The sequence below is a fragment of the Spermophilus citellus genome, assembly GCF_964194105.1.
Source record: "Spermophilus citellus genome assembly, chromosome: 8".
Classification (NCBI taxonomy): Eukaryota; Metazoa; Chordata; class Mammalia; order Rodentia; family Sciuridae; genus Spermophilus; species Spermophilus citellus.
The window spans coordinates 20,700,537-20,715,000 of record NC_138189.1 but is presented as its reverse complement, the minus strand read 5'-3'; the positions used below and the strand labels follow the sequence as shown (position 1 = coordinate 20,715,000).

Below are 14,464 nucleotides of genomic sequence, written 5' to 3'. Positions count from 1 at the left end.
ATCTTCATAACCTTAGCATGGCTGCTGATGGGTTCATGCTGTTTGTACTGTAGAATATGAATGCAATGTGCCTTCAAATCCCTACCACAAGGGCTTCACAGAAGACAAGCGGCAGTATGTGACTGTGAGGACCCTTAAGGGGCTTTTAAGACACTAAAGGAATGGAATTTTAGAGAAACATTAATCAGAGTCTAGGAAAGCTTGTGCTGAGATAAGAATGACTCTAAAGAATATGATAATTAAGGAAATAGGGGAAGGGAACAGGTGTTGGGTTAAATACTAATCAGTGTCTAGGAAAGACTGAAATAAGGAGGACTCTAAAGAATAAAGAATAAAGAAGAAAATGGAAAGGGAGAGTTGCCCACTTCCTTTATCTCCAATCTTTAGGTGAGAATCAAAGCAGAGTGACTATGGTTATAAAGTAAAAGACTGTACTCATAAGACATCTGAAGAACTCCACCTGCACAGTGAGCATGCGACCTACCCCTTATATTCCTTCTGCTTATAGGATGGTAGGACCCTCCACTGTAATTCTGGCTGCCACCATAGAGGAATGCATGAATAATAAAATTTCTCAAATCTCTCTATTGAGTCCTACAAATTCTTTCTTTGGGATCAGTAAACAGTACAGCCCTACAATTGAATATGACTCTACTTGGAATTGGGCTACAGGCCATTCATACTACATTCCGATAAAGAACTTAGATCTGTTTTGCTCATGTCCTGAGACTTCGTATAAGACTAAATTTGGACTAATTAATCTGGCAGAAAAATATCCAGGCAGCACAGAATTGAGTCAGTGGCATGGGTTTTGCTGGTAGCTTTTAGCTAGGTTTACTGTGAGAATCATGATCAAAAAGCAGAGCTAAAGGGTTTTAAAAACTTATAGTTTGACCAGAAGAGTGAATGTAAAACTGTGGTCAAGAAGAGTGTGATTTTTAAAGACATTATAGCCACTAAGAGGTGCTAAGTGCTTCATGCAGAGACAATAGGAGAGCTGGTTTGAGGGCATCTCAGGAATTTATAAGACCACACCTATTATAGGCTCAGAATATAGAAGGGAAAATTCCTGTAAAAAAGATGCTGGGGGGCACCATGCCTGCACAGGGGAACCTAGGAAGTTGTTTCACTATGCTCAGCCACCTACGTACTCAGAGGCCACTGCGGCATTTGTCCAAGGAGGCCTGGCTATTTAGTCTTCAAGCTGTCAGCAGACCTTGGCATCGTCCCCATGGTGCTCATTCTGCAGGAATGTAGGCATATGGAGCTAAGGGATCATGGAGGTTTCCATCAAAATTTCAAAGAAAGGCTTAGGAAGCCAGACAAAGTATAGCAAGGTCAGAATCTCAATGTGAGAGGATGATATGTAAAGCTGTGAAGGTAAAGCCAAAGCTGGAATGGAGATCCTAGAATAAGAGGTACCAGTAAAGTGGACTGTTTGCTGAAGAAAAGCTGCTGGATTAAGAGAGAATCAGGCTAAGGGAGAGGCCAAGAGCACAAAAGGCAAGATTAAAGGTGCTCCGTTTGGGGAGCACATTTATTTGCCTTTTGTCCTAGAAACTATAGATGGAATAAAAGGATCCGTTTGCCTAGTTGGGTTTTAGTTTTGTTTTGATCCATCCCTTCTCTCTCTGTCCCTATTCCTCCCTTTTAAAATGGAAATATGTACTCTGTACCACTGTATATTGGATATATGTAACTTGGACTTTTGGGCAATGCTAAAACTCTTAAGATTATGGGACTCCTGGAGATAAATAAATGCATTTCACATTGTAAGACGGACATGAGCTTTTAAAGACCAGGGAAAGTGTGTGATGGTTTGGATATGAGGTGTCACACAAAAGCTCCTCTGTAAATGCAGGAATGGTAAAAGATCATATTACGAGAGCTATAACCTAATCAGTCCATAATAGTTTGAATGGGCTGACTGGATGGTAGCAGTAGGCAGGTGGGCCAAGAGCACAATAGGCAAGATTAAAAGTGCAGGACAGTCCAAGCCCTTTGGAGAGCCCAAGGAGGTGGGTCCCTGGGAAATACACCGAAAGGGTTCATCTTACTGCAGCCCCTTTCCCTTACCCTGCTTCCCTGCTGCCACAAGGTGAACAGGGCTCTAGCACACCCTTCTACCATGATGTTCTGCCTCATCTTGAGTGCAGATCAATGGAGTTGGCCTATCATGGAGTAAACCTCTGAGACCATGAACCAAAATAAGCTTTTCCTGCTCTAAGTTGTTCCTCTTGGGCATTTTAGTCAGTGATAAAAAAAAGCTAACAGTTATACTATTTTATTTGATACAACTTTTAAATAATGCAATTTAGTAGCTGAAACAATGTTTCAGAACTTTAAGCTCCTGGGCATATATTATCTATCTTATTCATTTTGGTATAAAGTAACAAATTATCTGAAAACAGCCTGATGCTTAATAAATCTAAGATAAAAGTCACTTTTCAGAATAAAAACTGGAATAGTTACTAAAATGTTAAGTGTTTTCACATAAATATTACTTTAAATTTTTTGTAAAACCATATGCAATTAGTGAATTATCAACAGCTAAGCAGGGCAGAAGTGCAGAAGAGAAGAGATCACAATCACTACAACAATCTTACCTTCTGATGTTTTCCATCGTTTCCATAAATCCTCAACAGTTATATGCTTATCTTCTCTGTGCAGATGACTGTGTTTATTAGTAGCATCTTTATATTTCATATCTTCTCTGATAAACTAGAGAAAAGAAAACACTGTTAAATAGACTAAAATTAACTAATTTAGTTTTGATTTAAAAAATCTTATATGGCTATTTCTCAGATAATAACTGGTATATTTTTGATACCTATTTGTTATATATATTTTGTGAAGTGCCTCTTACTAATTATCCAATAAAAATATCAGTGTTAAGTACGTATTGAACATTCATTATTTACCAAGTAGAAATTACATAACAAGTATGTATGTCTATACACCTAAAACACACATACATATACATAGGGTCATTAAGCTTTATGACAATCTTATAAGAAAAATATTATTTTTCTTTAAGACACAGATGAGAAACCAAGGCTGAAAGGGAGTAAATAATATGCCCAAATTAAATAATTTGAGAGATTAAATAATACGGTTGAAATAATGAACAGCAGAATTCAGATTCCAACCCAAGTAGCAGTTATACTCAAGAGCATAATACATTTTTACAAGAGAATGTTTTAAAACATAATACCAATCTTTCAATTACTGCATCATATTTCTGTTTTCCTTTTAAAATATTGCTTATAACTTAAGGGCATTTGGTTACAATGTGCAGAACTAATGTATTTTTACAAAACTGAAGTATACCCTCTATTAGTCTTACTTTAAAATATATACAGAGCCAGACAGTGACCCACGCCTGTAATCCCAGCACCTCAGGAGGCTTAGGCAGGAGGATTACAAGTTCAAAGACAGCTGCAGCAATTCAGTGAGTTCCTAAGGAACTCAGTGAGACCCTGTATCTAAATAAAATACAAAATAGAGCTGGGGATGTGGCTCAGTAGTTAAGTGACCCTGAGTTCAATCCCTGGTACCCCACCACCACCAAAAAATAAAAATAAAAAGTATGTGGGTGTGTGTATACACAAAGAAAGTAATAAAATTATCCTTACAAGAACTAACCAGTTCTACGTTACTTCTTTAATTGTTTCCCACTGTCTAACAAATCAAAAGCAAATTCTTTTTTTATGGCTTACATATCATTTATAAATCTTTTCCCTGACAATCTTTAAAGCTTATATCCTGATACTCCTCCCTAAAAAGCCTTTAATTATATAAAACTGATATTTTTTTCCATGTTCTTTCAACCTCAATATTTCTGATATTCTTGTTTCATTATTGTTTTATTAACACTTAAATTGATTTTTTTCTGATTCCAAAAACATAAGGATTATTTCAGAAATCTAAAATGCAGAAAGTGAAAATCCCCCACAGCCCCATTTCAGAGGCATATATTTCTGACTTTACACTGACAATTAACATCATCTTCAGACAAAAGATGAGATTTTGCTTTTTACTAGAGTTGCTCTATACTAAACTATTTAGCAGTGATATAATATCAACCAAATATTTCACTTTTCTGATCTTCAGTGTGCTTGAATACCAAATACAGAAACAAGATTTTAAGATCAACAAACTATTTAACATGTGATCAAGAGACTAGTGTCAATCGTACTGATTCTGGTCTACACTAGATACTGAAACTGGCTGTGGCCACACTTACCTTTATAGTAATCAGGCAATGTTTTCAAAGCACCTGAATCATGCATTTTATAATACCTCTCCATAAGAGATTGGAAATTCAACATCTGGTCCTTCATCACTATTGGTTTCCATAGCACTAATCCAAAACATTACTTTAGCATTTATATATCTGTTGCTCTAAATATTGCCCTACTCCTTTTTTCTAACTGCTTCTTTTTAAAATTATACTAAAAGGCATCTAATTGCTCCAACTCCTCCTTTCATCCCTCCCATTCTTCCTGACTGATCTAGTAGAGATAACTGGCTTTGATCTAGGAAAATCTAGAGTAAAAATCATGATGATGGACAAAGCAGAGAGGAAGTATGTTCTGGAAATGATCCAGTCACTTAGAACAAATGGCAAGTGTTTCATTTATATGATACATATTAAAAACAAGTAGGAAATTCTCTTCATCATATGAACACTTAGGAGCCCACAGTATAATTCTGGTGCTTCAGAATTATTACAGTTCAGAAATAAGATAACTTCCACATACAACAGATATTGTATTCTAGCTACTTAATATTTTAAAAGGACCAGAATGAGTTTATAAAGATCAATAAACCCTTAGACAAACTAAAGAAACTGAGAAAACACTAAAATTAACAAAATTCAGAAGAAAAAGGAAATGTCAAAACAAACACTACTGAAATTCAGAGGATCATCAGAAATTGTTTTGAAAATTTATATTTCATTAAGCTAGGAAATCTTGAAGATATTGACAAATTCCTAGAGACATGACCAAACCAAATTGAATCATGAGGATGTGGAAAACTTAAACAGATCAAGTAATGAAATTGAAGCAGCTATCAAAAGTCTTCCAACAAAGAAAAGTCCAGGACCAGAAAGATTCTCAGAAAAGTAGTACCCAACCATTGAAGAACTAATACCAAGCCTCCTCAAATTATTCCATAATATAGAAAAGGAGATAACACTGCCAAATTCATTCTACAAAGTCAGTAGCACGTTAATATCAAAATCAAAGACAAATCAAGGAAAGAAAATTTTAAGCCAATATACTCGATAAATATACATGAAAAATTCTTAATAAAATATTAGCAAACCATATAAAAAACATATTTAAAAGACAAGGCACCATGAACAAGGAGTTTGATCCCAAGGATGCAAGGTTGATTCAATATATGGAAGTCAATAAATGTAATTCACCACAAAAATAGCATCAAGGTCAAGAATCATATAATTAATTACCTCAATAGATGCAGGAAAAGCATTTGACCCATTCTTGTTTACAACACTAGAAAAACTTGGGACAGAAGGAACTTACCTCAACATTGCAAAGCTATATATGACAAACCCAAGGCCAACATTATTCTGAATGAAGAAAAATTGAAAAGCACTTCCTCTAAAAACAGGGACAAGGCAAGGATGTTCACTTTCACCACTCTTATCGACATAGTCCTTAAAACTCAAACCAGAGCAATAAGGCAATGGAAGGAATTAAAGGGACACAATTAGGAAAAGTAGCACTTAAACTATCTCTGTTTGCTGACAACACTCCATATATTTAGAAGACACAAAAAAACTCCACCAGAAGACTTCTAGAACTCACAAATAAATTCAGCAAAATAGCAGAATACAAGACCAACACTCATAAATTAATCATGTTCCTGTACTCCAATAATGAATCTGCTGAAAAAAAAATTAGGAAAACTATCCCAGTCACAATAGCCTTTAAAAATTTAAATAAAATACTTGGGAATAAATCTAACAAGGTCTCAAGGTGAAAGAACTCAAGGTCTTAAAAGATGGTAAGACCTCTCATGTTCTTGAATAGGCAGAATTAATATTGTTAAAATGGCCATACTACCAAAAACGCTATTCAGATTCAATGTAATTCCCATGAAAATTCCAGCAATATTCTTCACAGAACTGGTAAAAGTAGTTCTCAAATTCATTTGGCAAAATAAGAAACCCAGGAACTGGAATTGTGGCTCAGAGGTAGAGTGCTCGCCTAGTACATGCAAGGTGCTGGGTTTGATACTCAGCGCCACATAAAAATAAATAAATAAAATGAAAGTGTTGTGTCCAACTAAAAAAAATATTTAAAAAAAAGACTAAGAGACCCAGAAGAGCAAAGCTGGAGGCATCATAATACCAGACCTCAAATTATATATACTACAGAGTTATAGTAACAAAAACAGTGTGGTACTGGCATGAAGACTAGTGGAACAGAACAAAAGACACAGAGAAAAACCCACATAATTACAGTTATCTGACACTAGACAAACATGCCAAAAATACACTTCGGAGAAAAGATAGTCTTCTCAACAAACGGTGGTAGGGAAACTGGAAATCCCTATCTATAAGAATGAAATTTGGGGCTGGGGATGTGGCTCAAGCGGTAGCGCGCTTGCCTGGCATGCATGCGGCCTGGGTTCGATCCTCAGCACCACATACAAACAAAGATGTTTGTGTCCGCCGAAAACTAAAAAATATATATTAAAATTTTTCTCTCTCTCTCCTCTATCTCTCTCTATCTCTTAAAAAAAAAAAGAATGAAATTTGACCCCTATCTCTCACCTTGCACAAAAGTCAACTCAAAGTGGATCAAAGACCAAGGAATTAGATAAGAAAGCCTACAACCTCTAGAAGAAAATGTAGGCCCAACACTCTAGCATGTCAGCACAGAAATTGACTTCCTTAACAAGATTCCCAAAGCACTAGAAATAAAATAAAAATCATTAAGTGGGATGACATAAAATTTAAAAGCTTCTGAACAGCAAAGGAAATAATTAAGAGTGTGAAGAGAGAGCCTACAAAATGGGAGAAGGTCTTTGCCACCTGGTCCTTAAGAACTCAAAAAAATTAACACCAAAAAAACAAATAACCCAATCAATAATTGGGCAAAAGAACTAAAGAACAAATAAAAATGGTCAATAAATATATGAAAAAACTGTTCAACATCTCCAGCAATTAGGTACATGCAAATTCAAACTACATTGCGATTTCCTCTCCCTTCAGTCACAATGGCAATTATCAAGAGTACAAATAATAATAAATGCTAGTGAGAATGTAGAGGGAAAAGTACACTTACTCATAAATTATTGGTAGGACTGCAAATTAGTGCAACAGGCACTTGAATAGGCAGAATTAACATCATTTAAATGGCCATACTACCAAAAACGAAATACAGATTCAATGTAATTCCCATGAAAATTCTAGCGACATTCTTCACAGAACTAGTAAAAGTAGTTCTCAAATTCATTTGGTAAAATAAGAGACCCAGGGGCTAGAGGTGTGGCTCAGCGGCAGAGTGCTCACCTAGCACATGCGAAAAGCAATATGGAGATTCCTCAAAAAAACTAGGAATGGAACTAGCTATCCTACTCCGAAGTATGTATCTGAAAGATTTAAAATCAGCATACTACAGTGACACAGGCACATCAATGTTGGTGGCAGCACAATCCACAAGATCCAAGCTATGGAACCAACCTAGGTACCCTTCAACACATGAATGGATAAAGAAAATACAGTATATATACACAACACAATATTACTCAACCATAAAGAAGTATGACATTATGGCATTTGCTGGTACATGGATGTAAGTGGAGACTATCACGGTAAGTGAAATAAGCTAGTCCCAAAAAGTCAGAGGTCAAATGTTTTCTCTAATATGTGGAAGCTAAACCAAAATGGGGTACCAGGAGGGGATAAAAAGAGAGAAAGCAAGAAAGAGAAAGGGGAAAAAAAAGAGAGGGAATTTCAAAAAATTAAAGATTAGTAGAGTAGATGAAGGGGATTGAGCAAAAGGAGGAAATAGGAACAAGAAAAGGGGAAACATTGGAATGAATCTGAACAAACTTTTCTTTGTATACACATGGATGTAGCACAGTGAATCCCAACATTGAGTATATCCACAAGATATTCATTTTAAAAACTATAAATAAATTTCAGAAAGATAAATAAAGGAGGAGAGTAGGGAGCAGGCATTGGGGAACAGGGAGAAGTGCTGGGGACTAAATTCAAGCAAATTATACTTCATATTTTTAGGATTATTTCAAAATATATCCTAATGTTATATATAATTTAAAAAAATTTAAACCGTAATTTTAAGAGAACTCAACACCCAGGAGATGTGACTTATCATCACAGTTAAGTACTCAGACTTTGCAGTGTGACAGACATATATTCAAAATCTGACTCCACTAGTCATATTATTAGATACTTATTTACAAGTTACTTAACCTCTCTTTAGCCTTCTATTTCTATTCTGTATGGTTTTGAAGATTACATTTAAAATTCCTAGATGGTGTGCATAGAAAAATATTTTATAAGCCTAAGTAAATAAATATAACATGAATAATTAATTTTACCCTGACTAAACTGGTGGGATTAATGAATATTCTAGAGATGACCAGACACTTATTAGGGTAAGATTACCAGTACTCTTGGATATTCTGAAACAAACTAAATAACACTGAGATGGAGAAGGAAATCACAGCCTCTCTGCTGACAATGTAAGCAAGTTCCAAGGACACCTGTCATCAAAACAACCCAATGTCCAAGGTCTGATATGTGAGTCAGTTAAAGCAGATGGATTCCTTATAAACAACTACAGCATTCTTACTTGAAAATAATTCTCAAATGGCTTGCATAAGATCTCAGAGGAAAGACTATACAACCAAAAACGTACTACTATAGTCCCCAATTTTACAAACAAGAAAACTAAGACTAAGGAAGGAAAGATTAGCCATTTACTCTATTCCATGGAGCTACTTAAAAGGAAAATCCAATACTGAAGGTAAATTTTGAAGAATTTCAAAAAGTTTTTCACCACTGTGCTAACGTGGATGTTCTGTAAAAATGCAGAAATTCCCAAACTCTTAATAGAAACACACACACACACACACACACACACACAAGAACACACTAATAAAGCATGAATTACCAATGTTTTTCTCTTCATCCTAAAATTGTTAACTCAAACAGGATGGTTGGTATGTCCACACTCACAAGACCATTCAGAAAACTCCATAAGAACTTATGACCTTCACAAGTTACTTATTTTCTGTGCTTTAGTTTCCTTGTCTGCAAGATGGTAAGCCTTTGAAGGTTACCATCTTGTATTAAGTGATTTTTTTATAAAGTGTAAAAAAAAAATTGGTGCATTATTAAACTGTTTCTCAGTAAGTGTAGCCAAGTTCAGAACAAAGCTTGAAAACATTTATAGAACACATACACCTTACACTGCAAATGGTAAAACTTACAATGCCTGGCATTTGGTAAAAAATTATCATACATGCTAAGATACAGGAAGATACAACCTAAAATTAGAAGAAAAATCAATCAATCAAAGCCAATCTGAAAATGGCACATATGAGAGAATCGGTACAAAAAGAAATACATTCAAATAGCTACGGTCTATATGCTAAAAAGCTAGGATAAATATTGAACATGATAAGGTGAGACATGTAAATCTAAAGTTTAAAAAAATCAAAATTTTAGACAAGAAAACTGCAATTTATAGGATAAAAAATAGTTTTACCCAATTTTTACACTGCTGTGACCAAAAGACCTACAAGAACAATTTAGAGGAGAAAAAGTTTATTTTGTCTCATGGTCTTGTAGGTTCTACCAAAGTCAGCTAATTCTGTAGTTCTGGGTTCAAGGTGAGGCAGAACATCATGGCAGAAGGGTATAATGGAGGAAAGTAGCTCAGGACATGGCATCCAGGAAGCAGAGGCAGCTCCACTCACCAGGGACAAAATATAAACCTCAAGGACAAGCCCCCACTGATTTACTTCTCCAACCATACCCTATTCTGCCTAGAGTTGGATTAACACACTGATTAAGTCAGACCTCTCATAATCTAATCATATCACCTCTGAACATTCTTGCATTGTCTCACACATAAGCTTTGGGGGACACCTCATATCTAAACCATAATATATATTGAGATTAATAGCAAAACATGGAAGATGAAAATACTAGCAAACTCAAGTAAAATCTAGTGAGCTGTGGAACAACCTCAGCAGCCTAACATATATAACTGTAGGTCCTGAGTAGAGGAAAGAGGGTGACAAAAAATGTATCTGAAGAAATATAGGCCAAAGTTTTTCCAAATCTTATTAATAAAACTATGAACCCACAGATAATAAAAAAATCACTAAAGGATCGAGGATGTGGCTCAATGACAGCATCACCCCACCCCCACAATAAATAGATAGATAGATAGATAGATAGATAGATAGATAGATAGATAGATGGGATGCATGTGTGTGTGTGCACGCGCGCACACACACACATACACACACACACACACACACACAATGAGACATAATACTCAAACCCAGGGATAATGAAAATATCTTAAAGCAAAAGGATGGGAAGGAGAGAGAGATTAAGAGAAGACCATATTGTTTATCAGATGCAATGCAATGCAGAAAACACTTAAGCATTGTATACATATACATATATGGGTATATGAACACATATATATAAAGTAGCTACCTCTGGTTATTGTTTTTGTTCTTACTTTGTTTGTAGTACTAGGGATTGAACCCAAGGGGGCTTTACCACTGAGTCACATTCCCATCCCTTTTTATTTTAAGATACACTCTTGCTGAGTTGCCCTGAAAATCTTCCTCAGACTTTCAAGTAGCTGAGATTATAGATGTGAGCCACCACACCCAGATACTGGTTCTTTTTTGATACTGGAGCTCTAATTACATTGAAGAATACTAGCAGTGGTAGCATATTATTATGTGTTATTACAAGATCCTATTAGTTATGTCTAGTTTCTATCACTGAGAAGTGTGTGTTTATACACTACTACTGCTTAGCAACTACTTATAAAAGTGAAAAACAAAATTCTTTGGATAGTCAAACACTAAAATAATTCAGCATCAGGATTCCTGTACTACTAGAAATGTTTAAATTATTTTCAAATGTCTTATGAGCAGAAGAAAAACAATACCAGATGGAAATGTGAATCTTCATAAAAGCATTAAGATTACTGGCAATGTAACTATGCAGGGAAATACATGCAACTATGGTATATGTCAATGCTATTTCAATAAAGCTGTTGGGGGAAAAGATGTGCTCTTTTAAATAATGTATAGGAAATGACATATTCATAAATCAGTGGAAGCCCAGAGTAGTATAATTTTTGGAGGGCAATTTTAGCAAGGGATTCTTTAAATTATAATACAGGTATATAGTATTTGTAGACATGAGAATATCAATAAGACATGAATTCTATATTTTAGAAGTTTTTATTTTCTGCAGAACTAACAAATTTGTTTCATGTCATAGAAATGTAAAGACTACATTAAGTCTGAACACTTAAATTATGAAGTAGCTATCACTGATTCTTTTTGATACTGGGGATATAATTAAGTAGAGTACTAGCAGTGAAAGTGTATTCAATTATGCATTATAACAAGGGTCCTATTAGTTATTTATAGTATCTATCACAGAAAATAGTAGTGTGTTTTATGTTTATATGCTACTACTGCTTAGCAAGTAGTTGGCAAGTACTTAAAAGAAAGCAATGCTATATTTATAAGATATAATCATTTAGAACTACTCTTCATTAAAATAGCTTAATTAGTCAATTAGATTGATGTAATATTTGTAAAATAAAAATGTTAAAACTTGTTGCTATAATTTGAATCTTAAATGTACCCCAAGGTCCATGTGTTAAGAGCATAGTCCCCACCTTGGCCTTTTGAAAGGTGTAGAGACCTTTAAGAGATCAGGCCTGGTGGTGGTAGGTCTTTGACTATTAGGGGCTTACTCTCAAAGAAGACTGTGGAACCTTTCTCTCTTTCCTTCATTCTGGTCATGAGATGATCAGGCTTCCTCTGCCCCATGTTCGCTTCATAATATAGTACTTCATCATAGGCCAGAAGCAATGCAGCCAACCACCAATGGACTGAAATCCACAAAACTATAAGCCAAAATAAATCTTCCTTTTTTAAAGTTGATAAGCTCAGATATTTTGTTATAGCTACAGAAAGCTGACAAATAAATATATTAAGTACTATGTTTGTATATGATGTTATGAACATAATGAAAAAGAATATTCTAAGAGAAAAATACATAAAGATAACATTGATTAGTGAATGGGAAATGCCTGCAGAAGATTAGATAAGCAGCCAAGAGAGACAGTACTTACAGATTAAACTGTGAGCCCCTGCATACAATAAAGACCCTGAATCGAGATGGAGGTATCTCAGAGTAGGGCGCATGGAAACAGACTTGAAACTATCTCAGAACAATTCCTTGCACATAATGATTAAAGGTTACCATCAGTTTTTTTGAAAACAGAAACTGGACACTAATTTCATAACTACTACACAGCCTTTATTTCATATATATTTTTAATAAACTACACAGTTCTCATTGAAAAGAAACTCTAAATTATATTAAATTATATTAATTAGTACTTATCACCTTAATTTAGGTCCTATCTCTTTAATTAATTTATTTAGTTACCAATAGAAGAACATTAGTACATAACTGCCTTAAAATACATATGGAACTGTGAGATAAAATAAAACTCCATCATTTAGACCATAAAATCCAACATATCAAAGTAAATTCTGTAATTACTATGCTTCGAAATATCTTAAATAAACATAGACATTGATAACTCTGAGAAAGTTTAATGACACCCGGTTTTCAGAGAATTCCTTTAACTATAAATCTGGATACCAAAATTCAGATTATGGATAATGTATCAAAAAATTAATTTGTCAGGATTCACTGTGTAATAGAATAAAGGATAGTAAGAATATCCAAACAAAAACAAAACCAATTTCATCCTAAATAAGTACAAAGTGTTACAGGGAGATTACAGTATAAGTAAAAAAATATATTCTACCAAGCAACAAAATGAACACATTGTAGTATAGTGCTGATTCACTAAGCCATGGCTTATCTATCCTCACCACTCTATATTAATTATTGTACAGATTTCCTCACCTTCACTCCTCAAAAAGCTAACAATTTAAAAAACAATAAATAAATAAAGGAAAGACCAGCACAGTAAAGAAACAGAGAGAGGAAGTAGCGGAGGGAAAAGAGGAAGTACTAGGGACTGAAACTGAGAAAATTATATTTCATGTATGCATAATTATAGCAAAACAAACCATACTGTTATGAGTAACTTAAATGTCCTAATAAAAATATTTTTAAAAAAAAGGTAACAAGCGTTTTCTGTTTATCAAAGACTCCACTTCTTAGAAGCCACAACCCTTCTCACCCATTAAGCTTGAAACTAGTCATGTGCACCATACAGATAGTAATTACTATTTCCTATTTTTAAAAAAGATTATAGAGTATGTATAGTAATACTTAATGTATCCAACATCAGAAAAAGAAAGTACATCTAAACTACTGAAGATTGCCTCTTTCAGAGCAAAAACATACTAATTTTAAGCAACTGTAATGACAACGTTCTGAAATGAAAGAATTTTTAAATGAAGTATTAACAAAAAAAGTACTTTTAAATGTGTTAACAATCTTAACAATAATCATGGTCATTATTATGAATATTATTGCAATCTATAACTATAACACTCATAGTCTACCAGTCTACATACACCTCTGTGGAGACAGCCTGAGAATATGGCCAACAAAGAAAACAGATGAGAGATGTTTGAGCACATGAATCCAACCATACCTGACTAGTCCTGTGACTCAATACATTTCCTCTTCTACTTTGGCCAATTATAATGGAATTCCTTTCATGTATCATAGCCTTATTATGGAATGTTTTAGAAACAAATGGGGAATTGTAAACATAAGGAACCTCAAAATCCAACTGGCAAACTGCTTTTATAAAGCAGACTATCTAACTATACATTATTATGACTACATATGCTGTTATGGTTTAAAACTACAGTGTCCTCCAAAGCTAATATGTAGAACAATGCAAGAATTTTCAGAGGTAAAATAGATTAGAGAGGTGAAATGAGAGGTATGCCCTAATCAGTGGATTAATCCACTGATGGATTAAACAGGTGGTAACTGTAGGCAGGGAGGGTGTATGGCTAGAGGAAGCAGGTCACTGGGGGGCGTCAATTTGGACTTTGTATTTTGCTGCTGGTAAAGAGAAACCTCTCCCCAGTCCCTTCTCCCTCTGTCTCCTTCCTGGTTGCTACATTCTGAGCTGCTTCCCCTGTCACATTCTTCTGCTATAATGTTTTGCCTCACCCCAGGCCCAAA

General features: G+C 34.7%; 1 protein-coding gene across 2 annotated transcripts in view; it reads right to left on the bottom strand.

Moving 5' to 3' along the window:
- STIM2 (stromal interaction molecule 2) overlaps positions 1-14,464 on the bottom strand; it is a 162,137-nt gene that overhangs the window by 60,039 nt on the left and 87,634 nt on the right. For both annotated transcript variants that reach the window (XM_081303153.1, XM_081303154.1), the window contains exon 3: positions 2,607-2,721. In XM_081303153.1, the coding sequence (XP_081159279.1) occupies positions 2,607-2,721 (115 nt within the window). The remainder of the gene's footprint in view (positions 1-2,606; positions 2,722-14,464) is intronic.